Raw genomic sequence first — 25,161 nt, 5'->3', positions numbered from 1 at the left:
TTCATGAATGTATTTATTTTGTGACTCCTTTGGAAGTTTAAATGGGTATTTCTGGTGAGAGTAACTGGATACTAAGCAGGTGGTTTCATGGAAGCAGGAATTGAGAAATTACTACAGATAACTACAGAACAAAGAAATGTAGATATATAACTCATAACTCTCCTACATACTTTAAAAAAGACTCTAATTAATCTTGCAGGGATGGAATGCACACATAAAAAAAAAAGACTCTAATATAGTGACTGCTCCAAAGATAAGAGAATTTACTTGCAAAATTACTATGAGTCACCCCTTATCCCTCAAAAAGCTTTCATTAAATGGACTGCTTCATTGTGGGGAGAACAGAGAGAGATGAAGCCTTCAAGCAAATAATTTATATAACAGAATGTGTGCATATGTGGTATGTATTTCGTTTTAAAAAAAAAATTAAGATTTAATAAATGTTGCAGTAGGTGCTAGTACTTAACCATTTAAAGCAATACTATAAATAAATTCCAATCAGACTATAGTAATCACTAGAAAACTAATGACAAGCCTGATACTTAAAATCTGTGCCTTAGAACTAAGCATGGTGGTGCATGCCTGTAAGTCCCGGCTACTAAGAAGGCTGAGGTGGGAGGACTGCTTGAGCCCAGGAGTTCAAGTCCAGGCTGGGCAACGTAATTCTAAATATCTAAGGCATTCTGAATATTACATTCAAGAATACGACATAATCACAAAAGTGATATTTTAAATTTTTAATTCAATGAGAAAAAAGAACAGTGCAGATAAAAGAATACCCACAAAGAGAGAAATATCTATGAAAGAGATATGATTAACAAAATTCCATCCTCAAATATAAAAAAAGTATATGATTGGTATTTGTAATTTATAATAAACTTAACTCAGCAGTTAAATATCTGCTGAGAAGTATCTTAGCAGAGTTGTCATAAACAGATCTTTTTATAAAGTCAAAACCTGATTCTCCGGTTGCGTGTTAGTCAACTTGTAAGAATAAGATAGGCACTGCAACTGGACAGCATCCATGGTGGCATCATCAATTGTAAGGAAGGGACTAAGGATTTCTTTGTGTAAAATAAAACAGTACTTTATTTTTAAATTATATGTTGTTCTACTAATGAAAAAATGATCCGTTATAGCTTCTGCTGATAGTACCCAAGAGCTGAGTTGCCTCTCTTAAAGGGTGACTTTTCTATCATTTATCTTCATTCTTGCCTCCTTCATAAACCCTCCTCAAAAGGAATTCTTGAGGGATGTCATCATTAGGTCACAAGGATTTTAGTAATAACAATGCAATGAAAATAACAGTAACAATAACAATAGCATTTGTTTACCACATGCCCATCACTTTTCTAAATTTTTAGACACAATAACTAATTGAATTCTTTCAGTAGCTGTTTGCATAAAAGATACTGATTACAGTATTAAAATCTGGATTGACAGACACATCCTACTTAGAAATTTCTTTGGTTCTCCCTACTTTTGAATAAGCTTGTATGTTATTTGATATACCAATTCCAGGCATGCTTGAGCCATTTCTCTCATGCCAAGGAGCACAGTCTTCTAGTTGACACCTGATTTATGCCACTCATCTTGTTAAAACACTGTTTAGCTTCTGGTTATCTAAGGTAGAGACACTGTGTATACATCTTCCCAACTCTACATTCAGTGACATCATGTTGGTGACTTGAAATTGGCCATGCTGGGAGTATTTCACCCTACAGAAATTAGGGCTTTTTTAAAAATCAGCTGGTTGTTAAATATTTACTCATATATCACTGATCTGAGGAAATGTGTATCCTGTTTAGTTTGTGAGGCCCCATTCAGATTCAGGTAGAACAAGCTGATGTCTCTAAATCGGGCAAGACCAATTATCAACTGCATCTTTAGATAACCAGCTCTCAGGAGAGAGGCAACTCATTCTCATAATTGCTCTCCAAGGTCTCGAGTAGACTTTTTGCCTTTCATTTCCACAATATGACCAATTTTTACATGCCAAAAACTTCTTAAATACTGTAATTCATCCCATCTAATATATCATTGATTACTAGATTGACTATTGTTTTATATATGATTAAGAAAAAATAAAAAACACTGTCAGTTAATTTGATATACTGTTAACTCTAATGTGTATTCTGATATCAAAAATAATGAAAACTAAAAAATGCGCATTAGAAATTGATGGGGGGAAAATCACTTCTATCTTGTTTACTCCTGTTTTCCCATTTCAGAATCTTAGCTCAGCTTCCTGGCTCTTGATATTCCACTCCTAGCTCCCCCACCTTAGTGCTTTCTCCAGTACCTATTTATACTCATAAATATCTTGACCTACATAAACTACAACAGAATGAACTCTACGTATTTGATAGAAAAAATTATCCTAAAAATAGATGCAAATTATAAGAAAACAAAATGATAAAGATAAGAATTTGGTGGAAGAAGAGAAGAGTGCGTTGAGAAGCAGCAAGGAAATGCTTCTCAGAGAAGTGGAAAGAGATGATGAAAGAGAGAAGGGATAAAAAAAGACAGCAAACCACCATGGCATGTACGTACCTATGCAATAATCCTGCAGGGTGCAGGACATGCACATGTACCCCAGAGCCCAAATACAATTAAAAAAGAAAAAGTTCCAGGCAAAATAGCCTGAGCCGCATGCATTATTACAAAATTGTTTTTAAGTTCCAGAAACTGCTCTCAGTGCTTTGAGAAGATATGAGTCTGGTCTAACATGACCAATGGGTATTTTTCAGCCACTTCAGACTTTTCTTCCAACAGCATTATCAAGACAATTAAATACGTTTTCTCTCTTTTCAAAAATCACCTCACATTCAACAATACTTTTGAGGTATTTCAACTTTTGTGAACACTTTCAAGGTACTTAGTAATGATTCTACTTACTTTCCATCCACTTCTGGTCTTCTACATACACAATGAAATTTTCCACCAAAATCTATGTAAAGATCATTCTCCACGATATGAAAGATCCGTCCAATGACCAGTTTATCCTTAGCAGGTCCCATCTGTGTAAGAGGAGAACGTCTCAGCAAAGATGCGAAGGATTCCACATTTTTTGGAGAGCCCTAAATATGAAAAGAGATATTTATATATCTATAACTCATCATGAAGGTATAATAAAGTCTTAAAGAAATTTTCTTAAACTCAATTGTTGTAGCAATAATTTAAAAATGTATGTGGAATGCCAGTTATGCTCTGCAACTTCCTCTTCCATCTTTTCTTTCCTGATGAGGCATCTATACTTGGTGGAGGATGACAGAGATGTGGTGGTCCAGAGTGAGGTCTCAAGAGCCCAGGCACGGTAAGGAGAGTAGAAGAGTATCTGTATATAGAAGGTCTCTGAGAATGGGGTGGGAGCTGGTTAGTGGTCAGAGTGTGAGCATGTGAGGAGGGCATCCAAGCAGCAATTGACTTTATTCCTAGCACTGACCATCTGTAAAAAAATACCTCTGAAGTCAAGTTTAGTGAAAATGACTATTCTTTTAAATTTAAATTTACATTAAGATAAAATGATTAAGAGCTTTTTATCGCAATGATCAGTCTGAACATGGGTTCCTGATATATAATATTTTTAAACAACTTGAATTTGTTATACTTTTTTTTCCCTAAAATAAAATTCCAAAAGAAAAATAGCTGTTTTGTGCTGTTCACTTTCTAGGAGACTTTTTACATATTGAATTCACTTGAGGTATGACTAATTATTCTTTTTTTCCCCAACACATTTTTTCCAAATCCATTAACACAGATTTGTGCCTTCTACTCATTTTTTATTTGTGTATGGAGTGGTATGTGCAATTTGGTACAAACTAAAGGAAGTGCTAGGTTTCTATTTGTGAAAGCAAATCACAGAAGAATATTAACAATTTGATATTATGACCTACATGCTGTATTTGGAATGAGTTTTGTATTTGTTATTCAAGGGAGAACTACTAAAAATTCAATAGTAAAGCACGTTTACTTTTAAAACTACACAACTGTATTTGTGACTTAAATTTAATGTATGTACTAATTGAAAGATTACAAACTCAAATGCCAGGCCAGGTAGGGGCTTGATAATCAGAATATATGCCCATGTTTCAAAGGTACAGCCACTACTCAGGTCCCACCGCAGCTGCAATTCAAGTCCCCATGTTTTAATTTTTAATGTTTTAATTTTCCAAGAAAAGCCAGAAACCCACATATTTGTGTAAATTTTCCAATTTTTAAATACTTATATTCAGGGGGAAAAAGGTTTTCCTTTTTACAAACCTGGCAAAACACATCCAGGTGTTAAATTTGGCCCGTGAACCTCAAGTTTATGACCTCTGCCTCAGGAAAAAGAAAGTCAAGACATCTGGCTTATGCTAAGTCCCTTAGGTGCTAGAGGGAGGGTATCATGATGAATTTATTTGGCAGACTGAAACACACTGGGAAAAAATCCTCAGCACAAAAAAGTCAATCTAAACTAAAGGCAAGTCAGTAGGCCTCAAGGCCAAGTAGACCTGAAAGGGTAGCCAGGAATGTCTGCCATAAGATATCACACTAGTTTTACAAATCCACAAAATATAACATTAAAGGTCCTTAAACAAGCACTTTGAAAAAATAGTTCTTTCTTGCAGAGCCAAAGATAAAACACATCCTACAGACTTAACACAGCCACGGCTGACTTGCCCTTTAGAGGTAGTGCAAAAGAGTAATTCTAAGTAAGACATTCTTGACAAGAGCAGCTACTATGATACTTTGATGGGAGCCACTACTCCATCCACAGCAGCTGCCACCAAAGCAGCTGAGAATAGCAGTGCTCAAGAGGAGCAAACAATATCAACCTGGGGGTCTCTTGCTTGCCACCACGGCAGGTCCTGCCCACTTTCCCTATGATCTGCTTTCCCATTACTCCACTTCTGTGGTTGCTATCTACCAGGGTTCCTTTCTTTTTCCTCTTCTTCTTTTTTGTTTGTTTTTTTTTTTTTTGCTATGGCTTTCAATTGAAGCCATAGACCAATTAAAACTAGATGACAGGGGTCAGGCACAGTGACTCACACCTATAATCCCAGCATTTTGGGAGGCTGAGGTGGGTGGATCACTTGAGGTCAGGAGTTCAAGACCAACCTGGCCAACATGGTGAAACCCCCATCTCTACTAAAATATAAACATTAGCTAGGCATGATGGCGTGTGCATGTAATCCCAGTGACTCAGGAAGCTGAGGCAGGAGAATCTCTTGAGCCCAGGGGGCGGAGGTTGCAGTGAACGAGATCATTACACTGCACTCTAGCCTGGGCAACAGAGTGAGACTCCATGTCAAAAAAAAAAAAAAAAAAAAAAAAAGGCAGATGATAGGAAGATCCAGTAGTTAGTTAAACATTTACTGGCAATAATTCAGCCATCACCAGGCCCTGTTCCTAAAATAACACAATCTCCTTTTTCAATTGTGACGAGATGCTTGAGCTAAGATTAGTATAATAGTAACTGGTATTTTCCCCTTGGTTTTAGAAAATTATTGAGTGCTCTCAACTGTTTAAAAAGATTCTCTTGAGATTTTTAGTAAGTCTGTAGTTAAATATTCATTACATTATAAACCTTATAAAGTTATAGTTATTTTTAAAAGGTAACTTTAAAATCAAGTGGAGGTAGAACATTTCTCTTCCATTATTTTTTGCCTTTACTTTTTGCAAGGAAGTCAGTGTGCTTTCAGTCAGTGAAATTTTACCACAGCATAAGAACCTCGGATTAATACCTGAATTTGCTTTTAAACTGCAGCTCATTATTTCATTTGATTTTTGACATTGCATCATTGATTTTGGGAAGCTACATCAATCAGACAAACCCTTCCTTCAAAAATCATAGTCTAGAACCATCTCTGAATCCTAGAGCTTAAGATAAAATGTGTTCATTTACTTGTCAAGTGACTTCTAAAAACAGTAAATGTAGCAACTCACACAGTCCATGTTGACTACAGGAGTCCTGTTTATAAAGTCTCTAAACTAACATTGATAGCTCCTCTCATGCCGACATAGACTACAGAGACTGGAAGCACACTGTGGCCGCTGGATATGTATCATGGAGCTCAGTGCCTAACCCTGGAAATGTTACAGTAAAGCTCACTAACTTAGCTGTCATAGGTACTAACTTGGAGTTGACTGTTTCCTCTAAGAGTTGGTCATAGAAATCAGATCTCCTGCTATTCTGCTGTACTATTTTCTCCTTTGAAGCCTGAAAGTTGAACAGGACCGTCAAGGTAGAAAGGAGGAACGTAAAGGAATTACAGACATATGGAACAGTATCACTTTAATGTATTCACTTATTCATCAAACACGTGGTTGTCTTTTTCATATACATTAAGCATATATATAACTATCATGCATATGAGGATCATTTAACATACAGCTTGGAATCGGGGCAACTAGCGCTAAAAGAAATACGAAACATCAACTAATCTAACCACCTCATGATATACATGAGTACCATACATGCTATAAAGCTACATCGTATGCTGAACAGTGGTTCTTAAATAAAACTTGCTGCAGAAGACAAACATCATAACAAACTTAAAAGGAAGAAAACAGTACATAAGAATAACAAATACTTACAAAACCTGACTTCTATGACCAACTCAGCCAATAAACAGCTAAAAAAAATCCTGAATAAACCATTTAACTTCTCTGGATCTGTTTTCTCATTGGCAAATTAAAGGACTGGATACCTATAAATTTTCTTCCAACTCTAAAGTACTAGAAATTCTTTTTTTTTTTTTTTTTTTTTTTTTTTTTTTTTGAGACGGAGTTTCACTCTTGTTACCCAGGCTGGAGTGCAATGGCACGATCTCGGCTCACCGCAACCTCCGCCTCCTGGGTTCAGGCAATTCTCCTGCCTCAGCCTCCTGAGTAGTTGGGCTAACAGGCACGCGCCACCATGCCCAGCTAATTTTTCGTATTTTTAGTAGAGACGGGGTTTCACCATGTTGACCAGGATGGTCTCGATCTCTTGACCTCGTGATCCACCCGCCTCGGCCTCCCAAAGTGCTGGGATTACAGGTTTGAGCCACCGCGCCCGGCCTTAGAAATTCTTAAATACTCTAAAATATGAAAAGGATTTATAAAGTAATAAAGGTTAGAAATGAGACATCGTGCTATCCAGTTACCTTTTTTTAAATGTAAGTAATAACAACAGCCGGGCATTGTGACTCACACCTGTAATCCCAGCAGTATGGGAAGCTGAAGCAGGCGGACCACCTGAGGTCAGGAGTTCCAGACCAGCCTAACCAACATGGAGAAACCCTGTCTCTACTAAAAACACAAAATTAGCCAGGCGAGGTGGCGCATGCCTGTCAATCATAGCTACCTGAGATGCTGAGGCAGGAGAATCATTTGAACCCGGGAGGTGGCGGTTGCGGTGAGCCAAGATCTCACCATTGCACTCCACCGTGGGCAACAAGAGCAAGACTCCATCTCAAAAATAATAATAATAATAATGAAATGGTATATATACTTTAACTACTTCATACTGGTTAGCAAGAAAAAAATCTCAACAGGCATCTCCAAAAATGACTCTTGTCTATTAACAGTGCTATAATAACTTTTGTTTCTTTAACACTAACCAATAAACGTTATGCTCATAACAAAGTTCTTTTATTGAAATAAACATTGGTGCTCAAGACAACATGGCAGTTATATTTCTCTCTCTCCCTCCTGAAATCCCATTAAATGATGGTAAAAGAATTAAAAAATTATAAAAATTATAAACCCTCAATATTGAAGAGAACAGATGGGGACCAAAAGTATACAAACATACTTTCTAGTGGACAGAAAGCATGTGGAAGAATGGTAATTAATGAAGCAGAGGGAAATGCAAGAGGAAGAAGCTGTGGGGGAAAAAAAAAAAAAAAAAAAAACTATTCTACCCTGAAGAATTCCATAAAGGTTCGGAGCTCAGTCATGCCAGGCTGCAGTGAGAAAACAAGCTAAAAACAAGGAGAATAATTTTAAAAAAAAAGAAAAAGAAAAAAGAAAAGAAAAAACAGAGGCAGGGCAGTCAATCTTCTGTAAAGCACAAAATACCTCAAGTGCATAATACCTGGCAAAAGGCATGTATTATCCTGGCAAAAATAAATATAATTTCTCTTCTCTTAAAAAAATTAAATAAATTATATAGAGAAGGGCTAAGTTTGGGATGGTTTGTTATGCAGTAGTAACTTATACTGCTTCTATAATCTATAGAAGTAGCAAAGAAAAGAATCCAAATGACAGCTGTGCAGCAAGCATATGAACAATTAATGGTGACTCAAATACGAGGGCTCCCAAAGGAAGGTTGTGAGGTCTGGCCACATGGCTCAGGTCTTGGCTCTACCACTTACCAGCTCTGGGAACAGGCCTATGCACTTACAATCTCTGTGCTGTTGTTTACTCATCTTATAAAATGGGGTTTATAACCGTATCTATTTTATAGGATTGTTGTGAGGAATAAATATGTGGCCATATGTAAAGCACTCAAACAGCCCCCTGTCAAACATTTTAGGCTTTTTTTTTTTTAATTAATCTCTTTTTTTTTTTTTTTTTTTTTTTTTAGACAGAGTTTCGCTCTTATTACCCAGGCTGGAGTGCAATGGCGCGATCTTGGCTCACCGCAACCTCCGCCTCCTGGGTTCAGGCAATTCTCCTGCCTCAGCCTCCTGAGTAGCTGGGATTACAGGCACGCGCCACCATGCCCAGCTAATTTTTTGTATTTTTAGTAGAGATGGGGTTTCACCATGTTGACCAGGATGGTCTTGATCTCTTGACCTCGTGATCCACCCGCCTCGGCCTCCGAAAGTGCTGGGATTACAGGCTTGAGCCACTGCGCCTGGTAAATTAATCTCTTATAGACTCAGTCACCACCATCAAGTTTTATTCACTAATCTAGTATTTTTCAACCTGGATGATTTTGGCCGCCCCCCACCCACACACACACACACACACACACACACACACACTCACACACACAACCCAAGGGACCTTTGGCAATGTCTGGAGATGCGGTTGATTGTCATGACAAAACAATCAACAACTTTTCCTAGATCCATCTGACAGGTGGGAGTCACAGGGAAAACTGCTACCCCCAAACTTGGAAAGACAAACAAATGTAGAGAACTACTGAAAAGAAGAAGCCCCCAAGAACAAACCTCTGTGGAAACCAGTGCCAAGGTAGGAAAATCCAAGATATAACTAGTGAATTGCTGGAGGTTCAGTGTGGACAAGTCTGAAAGTTAAAAACTCCAGAGAGACCCAGTTATTGGGGACTTCCACACTTCACTGGGTTTTATCTCCAGGAGCTCAACCTGGTTTTCACATTGACTATAAGAGAAAAACCCCCTTGTACTTCAGACAGAGTTGAGGAACAGAACTATTTTGAAATACATCAGAGCACTATCTCCTATTATTGAATACGAGAGAGTGCTCAAGGTGTGTCCTCAAGAGAAACTGTTTAAAACTGCTGGGGTTTTGTCAGAGCCTAAGCATCCTGTGGGAAGGGAAATATCCAACTCCAGCTGGCTCTAGTTATCCTGTCCCACTAAAAGAAAGGGAAACACTGAGAAGCAAATGTGAAGTTCATAGTCCAGAGGCAGAGGCTCACTAGAAGACTGGGCAAGACCTACTCATAAGACTATAGAACACTTTCCCTCCCTACACAGTCTATCATTACATTACTCAAGGCCAGTTGACAGCTGTTCCTTTTACTCAATACATCATGTCCAGCTATCAAGAAGAAATTACAAAACAGACAAAACGGCAAAAAAACATAGTTTGAAGAGACAGAGCAAGCATCAGAACCAGACTCAGATACTGGAATTATCAGTCGAGGCATCGAATACAACTATGATTAAGATGCTAAGGGCTCTAATGGATAAAACAGACAGGATGCAAGAACTGATATGCAATGTACGCAGAAAGATGGAAATTCTACATAAGAATCAAAAAGAAATGCTAGAGATCAAAAGCCCTGTAACAGAAATGAAGAATGCCTTTGATGGGCTTACAAGTATATGACACAGCTGAGGAAAAAAATCTGTGACCCTGAAGATACCTCAGTGAAAACTGCCAAAACTAAAAAGCAAAGAAAAAAAAGACTGGGGGTAAAATAGAACAGAATATTCAAGAACTTTGGGACAACTACAAAAGGTGTAAGCTAATGGGAATTCCAGAAGGAGAAGAGAGACAAATACAGAAGAAATACTTGAAACAATAATGACTAAAACTTTCCTTCAAATTAATATCAGACACCAAATCACAGATCCAGGAAGCTCAGAGGACATCAACCAGGAAAATCACCAAAAACACCTCATCTAGGCATACGGTACCATTTTCAAACTATGGAAAAATCAAAGACAAAGAAAAAATTCTTTAAAAAGCCTGGGGGGAAAACAGCTTATCTACAGAGGAGCAAAGATAAAAACTATATCCAGCTTCTCCTCATAAATCATGCAAGCAAGAAAACAATGGAGTGACATATCTAAAGTGAAAGAGGGAAAAAAAATTACCAACCTAGAATTCTGTACCCTGAGAAGTTAATCCAAAATGAAGGTCAAGACTTCCTCGGAAAAAATTGAGGGAATCTGTTGCTAGTAGACCTGCCTTGCAAGAAATGTTTAAAAAAATTCTTTAGAAAGAAGAAAATTATAAAAGTCAAAAACTCAGATCATAAAGAAAAGCAGAACACAAAGAAGGAATATGTGAAGGTAAAATTAAAACTTTTATCTTTTTAATTATTAATTGATCTAACAAGTAACAGTTTGTTCATGTTAAACAATTTGTTAATTATAAAGGGGTTAATTATCTGAGGAAGTAGTAACGATCCTTAATGTGTACATGCCTGAGAATAGTCAAAAATCATGTGACAAAAACTGACAAAACTGCAAGGAAAAATACATGAACCATTACAGCTGGAGACTGCAATGGCCCTCTATCAGAAAAGGACAATCTAGCAGGGAGAAAATCATTAAGGATATAGTTGAACTCAACATCATCATAAATCACCTGGATATGATGGACATCTGCCGAATTTCATTCTGCAACAACAGAATATACATTCTTCTCATGCCACATGAAACAGTCACCAAAACAGATCACATTCTGGACCATAAATCACATCTCAACTAATTTAAAGAATAGAAATCATGCAATGTCTGCTTCAAATCACAATGGAATTTAATTAGAAATTAGGAATAGAAAGATAGCTCAAAAATCCCAAAATACTTAGAGTAAACAAATACACTTCTAAATAACACGAGTCAAAGAAATCTTAAGAGAAATTTAAAAATACTTTGAACTAAATGAAAATGAAAACACAACTTATCTAAAATAAAAATTAGCACAGAAAGCAATGAAACAGAAAAGAGGAAATCAACAGAGAAAATCAATGAAAGCAAAAGCTGGTTCTTTGAAAAGATCAATAAAATTGGTTAGCTTCCAGCCAGGCTAAGAAAAAACAAAAAGAGAGAGAGAACACAAATTACTAATAACGGAAATGAAAGAGAGGATGTCACTACATATCCCATGGACATTAAAGAAATGCTATGAACAATCCTATACCCATAGATTTGATAATCTAGATTAAATGGATTAATTCCTTGAAAGACAAAATCTGCCAAAATTCAAGTAAGAAGAGACAGATAATCTGAATGGTCCTATGTCTACTAAAGAAATTGAATCAGTAAATAATACACTTCCAAAACAGAAAGCCAGGTCCATATGGGTTTACCAGCGAATTCTACCAAACATTTAAAGAAAAAAAATCAAACCAATTCTCTTACAATCTCTTTCAGAAAATAGGAGTGGAAATACTATTTCCTAACGTATCCTATGAGAATATCTTAATACCAAACCACACAAAGACATTACAAGAAAACTACAAACCAATATTTCTCATGCATGTAGATGCAAAAATCCTCAACAGCATATTAGCAAATCAAATCCAACAACGTATAAAAACTATATACCACAACTAAGTGAGATTAATGCCAGGTTCAACATTCAAAAATCAAAATGTAGACAAAGGATTGATAACCAGGATATATAAGGAGCTCAAACAACTCTATAGAAAAAAAATCTAATAATCCAATTTTAAAATAGGCAAATAATCTGAATAGACATTTCTCAAAAGAAGACATACAAGTGACAAACAGACATATGAAAACATGCTCAACATCATTGATCATCAGAGAAATGCAAATCAAACCTACAATGAGATATCATCTTACCCCAGTTAAAATGGAATTTTATCCAAAAGACCAGAAGTAATAAATGCTGGCAAGGATGTGGAGAAAAGGGAACCATCATACAATGTTAGTGGGAATGTAAATTAGTACAACCACTATGAAGAACATTTTGGAGGTTCTGCAAAACACACACACACACACACACACACACACACACTCCTAAATATAGAGCCACCATATGATCCAGCAATCCCACTGCTGGCTTTATACCCCAAAGAAAGGAAATAAGTGTACTGAAGAGACATTTCCCATGTTTCACTGTTCACAATAGCCAAAATTTGAAAGCAACCTAAGTGTCCAACAACAGATGAATGGATAAAGAAAATGTGGTATATATCACAATGGAGTACTACTAGTCAGTCACAAAAAAGCATGAGATCCTGTCGCAACAACATGGATGGAACCAGTGGTCATTAATGTTACATGAAATAAGCCAGGCACAGAAAAATAAACTTCACATGTTATTTGTGGGAGCTAAAAATTAAAACAATTGAACTCATGGAGATAGAGAGTAGAATGGTTACCCAGAGGCTGGAAAGGGTATTAGGGGTTTGTACCTATTCACCATTCCCACTCCCTTATATGTGCTGTACTGTACTTATAGTATGTAAGAGGGTGGGAATGGTTAATGGGTACAAAAAGGAGTTAGAATAAGACCTAGTGTTTGAGAGTACAACAGGGTGACTGTAATCAATAATTTTTGAATCGTAAATTTAAAAATAACTAAAAGAGTATAATTTTATTAATTGTAACATGAGGGATAAATGCTTGAGGGAATGGATACTCTATTTACTATGATGTGACTATTACATGTTATGCACCTGTATCAAAGTATCTCATGTATCCCATAAGTATATACAGTACCCACAAAAATCAAAAATAGAAAAAAAACGTATTCTATCACATCAATTGGCTAAAAAAGAACAATCACATGGTCATATTTCATTTTGTCAAGTGGAAAAGCATTTGACAAAATCCAACACCCATTCCTAATAATAATGTTCAGAAAACTAGAGGAAGATGTCTTCAACTTCATAAAGAATATCCACAAAAAACCTTCATATATAATGGTGAGAAACTCGAAACTACTAAGCACAGGAACAAGGCAAGGATGTCCCCTCTCAGCACTGCTTTTCTTTCTTCCTTTCTTTCTTTTTTTAGATGGAGTCTCGCTCTTTCACCCAGGCTGGAGTGCAATGGTGCAATCTCAGCTCACAGCAACTTCCGCCTCCCAGGTTCAAGCAATTCTCTGCCTCAGCATCCTAAGTATCTGGTATTACAGATGCACACCACCACGTTCAGCTAATTTTTGTATTTTTAGTAGAGATGGGGTTTCACCATGTTGGCCAGGCTGTTTTTGAACTCCTGACCTCATGATCCCCCCACCTAGGCCTCCCAAAGTGCTGGAATTACAGGCATGAGCCACTGCGCCTGGTTGTCTCATCATTGCTTTTCAACATTGTACTGGAAGTCCTAGCTAATACAATAAGAAAAAAAGAATAAATAAAAATATACAGATTGGGAAGGAAGAAATAAAACTGTCTTTTATCACAGATGGCATGATTATCTGTGTATAACAACAAGAAAAAACCTGCTGGAATAAGTAGTTACAGCAAGGTTAAACAATATAAGGTTAATATACAAAAAATGATGTGGCCAAGGTATTGGTAGTCATCAATGTGTAAACCAAAAGTATGAGACAGGTCTAAACCAATTTGGAAAGTTTATTTTGCCAAAGTTAAGGATACACCCATGACACAGCCTCAGGAGGTCCTGAGACACATGCCCAAGGAAGTAAGGGCACAACTTGGTTTTATACATTTTAGGGAGACATGAGACATCAATCAATATATGTAAGATGTAATTGGTTACGTTGGTTTGGTCCAGAAAGGCAGGACAAGTAGAAGCAGGTTGCAAGGGTGGCTTCCAGGTCATAGGTAGACTTAAAGATTTTCTGATGGGCAATTGGTAGAAAGGGTTATTATCAAAAGGAATGTCTGGGTGACCATAAGGCATTGTGGAGACCATGGTTTTATCATGCAGATATAGCCTCCAGGTAGCACGCTTCAGAGAAAACAAATTGTAAATGTTTTTACTAGACTTAAAGAGTCTGTTCTATCACTAATTCTGAAAGGGGAGAGATAAAATGAAGCATATCTGGCTCCCTCTTCCCATCATGGCCTGAACTAGTTCTTCAGGTTAACTTTGGAATGCCCTTGGCTAAAAGGAGGGGTCCATTCAAATGGTTGGGAGGCTTTAGAATTTTATTTTTGGTTTACAAATGTAAATGCTGGTCAATGAAGATGATAAGTATGAAAAAAAGAGAAAAGCTGTGAGCCCAATGCTGATAAAAAGTTGAAACAACTGAAAAGATTTCTATCAAGGAGCTTTTTAAAAGTATTTTCTGATAGAACAGTAGTCTGAAATGGTACTAAGAAACAAGAACCAAGATGGGTCATTTTCTTCTCCTAGTCTTGAAACCCACTGCAATCTATACTATGGAAGACCAAAATGGAAGCAGTGTTATCAAGGGAAACGAAGAAAGTAAGCAAGAAATACTTGTAGAAAAGGTTGAAGGGGAGATTGTTCATAAGAAGACATAGGAAATTTGCCGCCAATGAATACGCATCTACAGAGGAGGCCTGAAGGAAAAAGGTCAGGTTGTAAGAAAGAATAGTGATCTCTCTCATAACCCATCGGACAAAAAAAGAAAACACTGGAATTTCTATTTATTTTTCCACTTCACCTTTAAAATGTTTTTGTGTCAATGCTTTAAAATGTATATAATAAACTACAGTACAAACACACACACACACACACACACACACACACACACATACACACACACTTTTTTTTTTTTGAGATAGAGTCTCGCTCTGCTGCCAGGCTGGAGTGCAGCGGCACAAACTCGGCTCACTGCAACCTCTGCCTCCTGGGTTCAGGCAATTCTCCAGCCTCAGCCTCCCAAGTAACTGGGACTACAGGTACAAGCCACCACACCCAGCTAATTTCTGTATTTTTAGTAGAGATGGGGTTTCACCATGTTGGCCAGGATGGTCTCGATCTCTTGATCTTATGATCTGCCCACCTCAGCCTCCCAAAGTGCTGGGATTACAGGCATGACCCACAGTGCCCAGCCACAAACATATTTTTCAAGTAAATACTGGAACATGTACTCAAAAATGTATTAATGAAGTGACATAATCAAAAAAGTTTAGAAATCTCTGTAAAAGAGGTGCATCATAGGAGCAGGAGAATCATTATGCTAGACAGAGAAAAACAGTTACAAAAGGAGACTAGATAATTTGTGTGTGTGTGTGTGTGTGTGTGAGTGTGTGTCTTTCTCTCTCTCTCTCTCTCTCTCTCTCTCATTTTCTGAGTAGAGCTGTGAGCCAGATGCTGACAGATGCATAGACCAGGACCAACAGATGGTTTTAAGGTTTCTAGTAAGACAGACGTTGTTTGACTAAATGCTAAGGTATGCAAGTAGCCACATGGAACTTAATTTCTGTTCTTGGATTTTCTGGTATTCTACACTGCATTGCTTCTAACGACAACAACAAAAAATTACCTTACAGGAAATAATGTGAGGTAATCGGCTTATGTTTATGGAATTCAATGGTCTTACCAGTGCTCGCCCCAACAGACCAGTGAAATGCTCCCTTTAAAAAAAAAAACCTTCTATTTAAAAATAACTGTAGATTCACATGCAGTTGTAACCAAGAATACACAGAGAGCCCCTGCACCCTTACCCAGTGCTCCCGATGGTAACACTTCAGAAGCCTATACTATGATATCACAACTAAGAAACTGACATTGATACAATCCACCAATACTCAGATTTCACCGGTTCGTAATCATTTGAGTATATTTAGTTCAATGCAATTTTATTACATGTAAAGGTTCCATACTGGCCATCACCATCAAAATGCAGAACAAGTCCATCACCACAAGGATTCCTCATGCTGTCCTTTTATAACTCCACATATCCCTTCTCCCTCCCTCCTTCCTTACTCTTAGTAAGCACTGATCTGTTTTCCATCTCTGTAATTATGTCATTTCAAACATGTCATATACATGAAATCACATCATATGTAACTTTTTGAGACTGGCTTTTTTTTTTTTTTCCACTCAGCATAATTCCCTTGAGTCAATCAAATTATTTTGGATATCAATCACTCATTACTTTTTATTGCTAAGTAGTAGTCCATGGTAAGGATGTACCACAGCTTGTTTAACCACTGAACAGCTGAAGGACATCTGGACTGTTTTCAGTTTTGGACTATTAAAAATAAAGCTGCTATGAACATTTCATTTCTTTGGCATAAATAATCTGTGTCCCAGTGACACCCAGTTCTCAGTGTGCATTTATCTCCCTTGAGAGAACCCAACCATCTCAATCTGGGTAGCTGGCCAAAGATCAGGCAACTTGTTCAGCTGCCAACTCCTAGACTGAGTCCACCACTTGTTTCCTGGCAGTTATCAACAACAGAATCCCCAAAGCTTTAAAAAGGTAGGCAAAACCCTAACTGAATCAAGACTATTTAGTTTCATTCCCAAATCTCAACAAATGAGGCTCCACTTGAATATGCTTAATTGCTCTTATTTCCTCTGTTATTTAATGCCAACAGGTAAAAAATGTAAGGGCCATAATCACGTTACAAAAACTGTGATCAAAAGAGAAAAATTTCAGAGCAGCCTTAGAAGAAAACTTAAACACATTAAAAGATGAAAGTGAAATTTCTGAGTAAAAATAAGAGTTAAGAAAAGAACTCCAAATAATGAAAACTAAGACTGATTTGGAAAGTTGTGAGTCCGACTGGGTATGATCGGATACTATGACCACCCAAGAACAAAATATATAGAGAATATATACATCTTTTCTTTAGGAAATGTATAGTACTATTTATAAGCATGTTACAGGTGTTGACAAAAACCTACTTTCCCCAGAGAATTCTATCTACTTCTTCACTATTTCATTGTTTTTATACTAACTGGTCATTTCCGCTAAACATGCTTTGAAAATGTGAGATACAAAGCATTTCAAAAGATTTTTATTACTAACTCAGAGGTAATTCTCCTAGAATCTTAAAATGTAAAAACAAGTTGGTATCACCGGTTAAAATCAGAAACATTTTCCATCATTCCTTTACATATCAAATAGTTTTTAGAACCCCGGCTTAATTTTTAAAGTCGTCAGTAAAACTGATAAGAAAACAAAGCGTTACGTAAAACTATGTAATTTTGCTATTACAATGCATTAATTTAGTGGACTTAAAACTTACACTAAAAATAATGAATTTCCCCATTATATTGAAATAAGCCCTTTAAATATACATATTTTTATTTTTCCAGTATTCTGAAAGGATTAAACATCTGACTTTAAATATTCTGACTTCTAGAATATTCCAGTATTCTGAAATAGAAAAATACTAATAAAAATATTCATAAAAAAGTAAAAAATTACATTTTAAAATATTTGCATGAAGTCAAATATATTGCTAAAACTATAAGCTATCAAGTAACATCAGTATTTTAAATAAATTTAAACTTTGAGTAAAATTTTTACTGTGTGGCCCCAAACCTCTCTGAAAACCATTTTTTCAACATTCTAAAAAGTGGTATGCTACCCTCTACTGCTAAGAAGGAGTAAAATTCACAAAGCCGAAAAATCAATTATTTGCTCAACTATTGCCACCTTGTGGCTACGAGATGAGTTACATGCCATAGCCCAGCTCCTAATCAGCTTAACAGATTCTACAAATTTATATTGTTTAAGTGACACAAGAAGGATTAAGGTCTTAAAAACAGAGGGAAAATGGTATCTGATTTTAAAAATACCTTTAGTAAACATATACCAGGTCCTCTATAAATAAATATACATGCTATATTGGTTATATATGGGAAGGCCAGGTGTGGTAGCTCACACCTGTAATAATAGCATTTTGGAAGACTAAAGCAGGCAAATCGCTTGAGCCCAGAAGTGCGACACCAGCCTGGGCAATACGGCAAAACCCCATCTCTACAAAAAAATACAAAAATCAGCTAGGCATGGTGTGATGCACACCTATGACCTCAGCTTCTCAGGAGGCTGCGGTAGGAGAATCACCTAAGCCGGGAAGCAGAGGCTGCAGTGAGACAAGATTTGCACCACTACACCCCAGCCTCAGGAACAGGGCAAGACCCTGTCTGAAAAAAAAAAAAAAAAAAAGAGTAAGATTTGGTTGCTACTCTTAAAAACAAAACCAAAACAGAAGTAGTTGAAGGGAAAGATGAACAAACCAGTATTAAAGCTCAAGAAGCAATGTAAAAGAGGAGTAGGTAAGTGAGCAAGGTTATGAGAATGGAAACTACAACCTCCATACAAAACAATGGCATTACACTTAATGCCATTTAACTTCGGTTTCCTTTGACCTGAAGTTAAACCTGAAGTAACCTGAAGTAACCTGAGTGTGTAACAAGATAAGAACTTCATGATGCTTGCCCTTGGTTAAATTCCTGGCTGCAGGGGAAAGTTCTTTGTAAGGATAATTTACATGGGCTCTTACTGAACATCACTTATTTCTGAGGTCCACATATAAATAAGCCTACACTTTTAACGACTGTAAGAACTAAATCAATGGGTACAACTTGAACTTTCATCATACATATTTTTTAAGTCTAATAATAAGCCAACTGAGATGCTATTTTTCATTTGTAATTATTCAACCATCATACTGTTTAAATTTCATTCCAACTTAAATCAGCAAATGTATATTCAAAAGTGCAAAGGATTACACAAAGGATGAAGAGGGTGAACTGAAAATGGCCTCTAAGCACCAGGAACTACAGCTAGAAAACAGAATAAAATAGGTTTGTAAACGACTTTACTAAAACAAGAGCTGTGGATATACCAAAAGGTAGTAAAACACAAAACGGCAGAACATTCAAAAAGAGTTTCATCTGTTTGGTGAGATCACAAAGGCCTAACAGAGGAGGTGATTTTTACAACAGTATTTGCAGGCAGGGAAGCTAATTCCAGGGTAAAGGGTAAAGGTAAAGAAATAATGATTTGTTTAGGAGACGGCAAAACTTATCTTCAAAAAGAGTATTTTAAGCAGAAACCATTTTACAAATGAAATCTTACATACAATCACTATATATAGTGTCAATGTAGCATTTTGTTATCTGAAGTGCATTTTATGAGGTCAAATTGATTGCACTTATTATAAGTCAAAAATTGTGAACATGAAGTTATCATAAAAATTAAAAACTGAAATCAGGAATGAAAGATAACCCCAGTTCCCAATTTCTGTATTTTGCTTTGGTTGTCAGATATCAAGTAAATCTACCCATGATGATCCATGTGTTGATAAGGCAGTGAGGAAACAGACATCGCCATGTACTGCAAGTGGGAGTTTAGTACAAACAGGCTGTAACACATTGTGTGTACACTTTTACCCAACATATATCCTACAAACACACCCTCATAAGTATGGAAAAATGCAAATGTTCACTGCAACTCTGTGTTAGGATATGAAAACAAATAGAAACAACCTAAAAGTTCAATAATGAAGGGCTTCTTGCTTAAGTAAATTATGCTACATCCATACCATGGAATACCAAGCAAGTATTATGTAATGATAAGGAAAAACAGTCATACTTAGGTAAAAAGAGCAGCACCTAAAACATACTAAGGCTTATTAAGTATCAGGCACCCGTGTTAAGCGTTTTAAGTAATGAATTCATTTGATCTCATAAAAATCCCATGACGCAGGGTTTCCTTTTATAAAAAAGGAAAAGGAGATACATAGATATTAAGTAATTTTCCAAGGAAATGCAGCTAGTAAATGGTAGAGGAACCAGGATTTAAACCAGCTTGCAGAATTTACTCTTAAACTGTAACATAGTTTAAAACAGTATTCATATACAAACGAATTTATGTTTTTAAATATATATACCAACACTTAGCTTATACTTATAGGTGTGTAATACAAAACTCTGTACCTATGCATAAAAAACACTCTCTCCGGCCTTGAGAAAGTAAGAAAAAAGGACTTTTACATTTCACATAACTTTCAGGGCTATTTAAATTTGCTTTCTAAAGTAACCAAGTATTACTTTTATAAAATGTGCAAACAACTTTTTTAAAAAAATCCTGAATACACAATTGGCATTTAATCATCTTGTAATCTCAGGATACTCTTCAATTAAATAGGTCCAGTAACTTCAAAAGAGGTGAAGTAAGTTTTTTCACAAGTTGAATGCCTATCAACACACGACTGCTCATATTCCTTATCATAAATGTTAGAAAAGCACTGAAAACTTCTAATGAATACTAAAACTAAAACTAATATGGTATTTTCAGTTTCTTACTATTCTTAAAATTATTTTTACTGAGTTATCCTGGACAGGCACATTTAACTAACATGCTTGAGCTTGTACTATTCTCACATGTGCAACTGTTTGTAAACAGTCACACATACATTACAATTCAAAGACAAGCCAGGGGTAACTGAAGTTCAAATATGCACTACATGTACTACTCATTCATCCACACATTTGGCAAATATTTACCGAGTGCCCACTCTGGGTCAAGCACTGTGCTAGGCACTTGGAATACAACAGAATAAGAAAGAAGGTCTCTGCCCTCCTGAAACATATTCTACCGAAGAAAAAAGGAAAAACTTTATTCTGATGTGTCACGTTACTCTGGCACCACAAGTTAACTAAGTATTAGTGATTACCAATGTCCTTAAATTGGGATTAAATAGAATGGTGTGTGCATGGTTGTTTTCTGGTGTTTATTTTTTTTGTTTGGTTTTGGACTTTTTGCCATGAAAAACTTGGATTTTATTGTCTCTTTGAATGGCACAGCTCAACCTCTAGTTAGGGTATATACCTCCTTACGTTTTTAAATAGCATTTCATATTCATTCATTAACAAAAAAACTTTTTTTTTTTTAGAGCACTTCTAGGTTTACACAAAACAGAGTACAGTACAGACATATCCCATATCCCTCCTGCCCAGACACATGCATAGCTTCCTCCATTACCACATCCCCCACCAGAGCAGTACATCTGTTACAAGAGATGAATCTACATGGGTTTGATAAATTAAAGTTTATTATTGTTTAAGAAAATAGTGGGACTTCAAAGAACTGTGCAATTGTGGAAGCATCTCTGTGTAACTATTCTCAGGAAGGCAGAAGGCTGAAGAAGAAATGACTGGGGCCACATAAAAGCTAAACTACACTGAATAAAGTGTACTCTGTACCAGTCAATGTACTGACAGTACCTTAAATGAATTATTTCACGTAAACTTCCCAGTAACTCCAGTTGGAACATCATCTCCACTTTGAGATAAGACAGCCAACTCAGATAGGCTAAGTAAGTTGTCCAAAGTCACTCAGTTAGAAAGATGGCAGAAGCTGGAAGCCTGAATGGAGCCTAAGCTTTTAACCTCTGCACCAGGCAGGGTCTTGAATGGCGGTAGACCTCTGAAGCCATAGTAGACAGATTAAATATACCACAGTATATTTAATGGAGGTTTAGAAGTGTGAATGGATGTTTAGAAGATTCTCAAGGAGAGGAATAAATAAATAATCTCAGTAATTCTGATTATAGAGCCCAACTTTAGGAAGATAACTTGGTCCATGCTGTGTGTAACAACCTGAACCAGGGGGCAAGTGAAGTCAGTGGTATCAATTAAGAAGCAGTGGCTGGGTGTGGTGGCTCACACATGTAATTCCAGTACTTTGGGAGGCCGAGGTGGGCAGATCACGAGATCAAGAGATCAAGCCCATCCTGGCCAACATGGTGAAACCCCAGTTCTACTAAAATACAAAAATTAGCTGCGCATGGTGGCACACGCCTGTGGTCCCGGCTACTTGGGAGGATGAGGCAGAAGAACTGCTTGAACCCAGGAGGCGGAGGTTGCAGTGAGCCGAGATCACGCCACTGGACTCCAGCTTGGCGCCTGGCGACAGAGTGAGACTCTGTCTCAAAAAAAAAAAAATAAATAAAAAATAAAAAAAGCAGTAAAGGGGTCCACGTAACTTGAAATGCTTCAAAGCTAAGAACTTGCTGAACAGAGAACACAACGTAGCCTCCTGATACCCTCCTCCCCAGGGAATTTTCTTTCCATTAAACCAAAATGCCAAAGATTTGTGAATAAGAAATTGGTGACCTGTGTATCACAACCAAACACATTTACCCACTATCTAGTAGAATAATGTCTTCTAAACTGTGTTAGATGAAGAACCACCATGCAGGGTGCCGATAAATGCTGCTGAACCTGAGCCGGACTGAGAAAATCTAACAGATGTGCTGGGACTGCCAGGAAACACCCTAGCCTCCTCTTGGAAAAACTGAACAGTCCAATTAGATCTGCCTTGGAAAGAAAAGAAAAAGAAATTCGGGGGACTCTCAAACACCTGGGTTGTTTCCCTCATTACACAAGCATTACATTTTGAGTTTCAAACACGTAACTATACATGTGATGCTACCATTTTCACGTTTACGATTAACTCAGCAATTGAGAATTATTTTACGGGGGTTTCCAAAGGAGCTTAGAATGTGGTGTGAGTGGGAGTGGAGCGTGAGTGAGAAATGTTAGGTGAGAAACAGAAAAATTCCTTTACCATACAAATATTTGGAGCGGAGCACTGAACTCTTATGTTTCAACTTTACTGCACTTAACTCCTAAGGCCATACCTCAAGGACGGATCTAAAATCTATCCCTTAGGTGGCTCCAGGTCAGTCATAGCTATTCTGCTAGTAGTTTATGACATCTCCAGATACAGTAAAAAGAATAATGACCCCTCCCCCTACAAAGACATCCACATCCTAATCTCTAGAATTTATGAATGTTACCTTCCATGGCAAAGAATTAACCTGCAGGTGGAATTAAAATTGCTAATCAGCTAATCTTTTTTTTTTTTTTTTTTTTTTTTTTTTTTTTTTTTTGAGATGGAGTCTCACTCTGTCACCCAGGCTGGAGTGCAGTGGCACCATTTCAGCTCACTGCAACCTCCACCTCCAGGGTTCAAGCAATACTCCTGCTTCAGCCTCCTGAGTATCTGGAACTACAGACACGTGCCACCACCACACCCGGCTAATTTTCGTATTTTTAGTAGAGACAGGGTTTCACCATGTTGGCCAGACTGGTCTCAAACTCCTGACCTCAGGTGACCCACCCACTTTGGCCTCCCAAAATGCTGGGATTACAGGCGTGAGCCACCATGCCTGGCCCAACTGATCTTAAAATAGAGATTATCTTCGATTGTCTGGAGAGGCCAATGTAATCACAGAGATCTCAAAAGTAGAAGATGAGGGGCCTGGTCGGGTGGCTCACATCTGTAATTCCAGCACTTTGGGTTGCCAAGGCCAGAGGATCACTTGAGCCCAGGAGTTCAAGAGCAGCCTGGGCAACATGGCAAAACCTCATCTCTACCACACACACAAAAAAAAAACTTAGCTGTAGTCCCAGCTACAAAGAGGATTACTTGAGCACAGGAGATTCAGCCTTCAGGGAGCTGAGATCATGCCACTGCACTTCAGCGTGGGTGACAGAGCAAGACTCTGTCTCAAAAAACTACAAAAAAAAAAAAAAAAAAAAAAAAAAGCAGAAGACAGAAGCAGAAGAGATGCTAACAGACAAGGAAGAGATTCCCCCACTAGCTAAAGAAAAAAACACAACTTCACCAACACGTTGATTTTAGACTAGTGAGAACCCCTCTGACTTCTCGCAGCCCTAAGAACGTATTTCTGATGTTTTACGCAACTAAATTTGTGGTAATTTGTTACAACAGAAAGTAATAAACTAATATACCAGGCTTCTTCTAGTCCTTGAATTTCAGAAAAATTTTGACATCAGTAATTGCTACTAAAATGACCCTATAACTCAGGACACTGCCAGTCTTGTGAACTGTTTGGTATTACTCTCTAGGAAAGAAAATATAGAAATTGAGAGTTTATTTGTATATAATCCAATTTTATGTCTGCTGAGTTTAATTATTGAAAATTTAGGCTTGTAATTTTATTTCTTCCATTTCATTTACCTATAACTTTATGGTATTTTACAAAAGTACTGGTTGAGACAAATGGAGATTTTATTTTACTTTTTAGAAAAAGACATTTACAAAAGAGAGGCGAAGAGCTGACAAGTTTTATCACTTCCTCAAGTTCAGAAAGTCATTCACCACCTAGCCATTAAATTAACAAATGTTTATGAAGAGGCTTGTACCCCAGACAACAAGCTCGAAGCTAGAGCTACTGTTTAGAACAAGACCCAGCAGAGCCCTGCCTCTCCGTGCGAGTCTCATTCTCCTTAGGGTCCCAGGAATCTCCCTAGGCCGCTTATCAGTGCTCCCCGCTGGTTACCCTCCCACCAGCACTCAACCCTAAGACGCGCGCAGTGTGGATAGACCGGTCCAGTACGCAAATGCAACATAACAGGTCAACAAAAGGAAGAAAAACACCAAGCAAGGATCCTAGGGGCCAAGGGCTGAGCCACAAACGCACCGCAACTCCAGAAAACCGGGTCTCGGCCACGGTTCCCAGCCCTCTGCTAGGCCACGCTCCGCCCCGACTCCCGGCCCCGCCTACCGCGTCGTTGGCGTAGTTCCCGCGACTCCCTCTTACCCGCCGGGGCTCCACCTTCTGCAGTAGATCCGAGTGCCGCTCCAAAGCACTTGCGAAGCCGCCTAGGCGCGTCTTAGGCTCTGTAGCATCGGAGCTCCCACTTTCGGATCCGCTCTCAGTCCCTACACCCCGAAAGGGCCTAAAGAAGGGAAACATTCGCGGAAAATGTCTCTCGGCAGCCACGGCACGGGTCAGACACAGGGCCGCCATGACTGCTTTACCCCTGACCTTTGACCTCCCGCCGCAGGCGCGCGGGTCACGAGGCGGAGCGACGTGAGGTCCGCCCACCGAGCTCA

At 37.7% G+C, this 25,161-nt stretch overlaps 1 protein-coding gene across 4 annotated transcripts in view; it reads right to left on the bottom strand.

Annotated features, from left to right (window-relative positions):
* The window catches only part of MRPS28 (mitochondrial ribosomal protein S28), a 207,542-nt gene extending 182,434 nt beyond the window's left edge, over positions 1 to 25,108 (bottom strand). For all 4 annotated transcript variants that reach the window (XR_012514109.1, XR_012514108.1, XR_746470.3 and 1 more), the window contains exons 1-2: positions 24,866 to 25,108; positions 2,899 to 3,080 (exon numbers count right to left, since the gene is read on the bottom strand). Coding sequence is in view for 1 of the 4 variants with exons in the window: in XM_003940187.4 (XP_003940236.1) it covers positions 2,899 to 3,080; positions 24,866 to 25,075 (392 nt within the window). In the remaining 3 variants the exon portion in view is untranslated. The remainder of the gene's footprint in view (positions 1 to 2,898; positions 3,081 to 24,865) is intronic.
* Between the last annotated feature and the right edge of the window lie 53 nt (positions 25,109 to 25,161).

Source organism: Saimiri boliviensis, chromosome 15, assembly GCF_048565385.1.
Source record: "Saimiri boliviensis isolate mSaiBol1 chromosome 15, mSaiBol1.pri, whole genome shotgun sequence".
In the NCBI taxonomy this organism is placed as follows: Eukaryota; Metazoa; Chordata; class Mammalia; order Primates; family Cebidae; genus Saimiri; species Saimiri boliviensis.
This window is presented reverse-complemented; position numbering and strand designations above follow the sequence as displayed.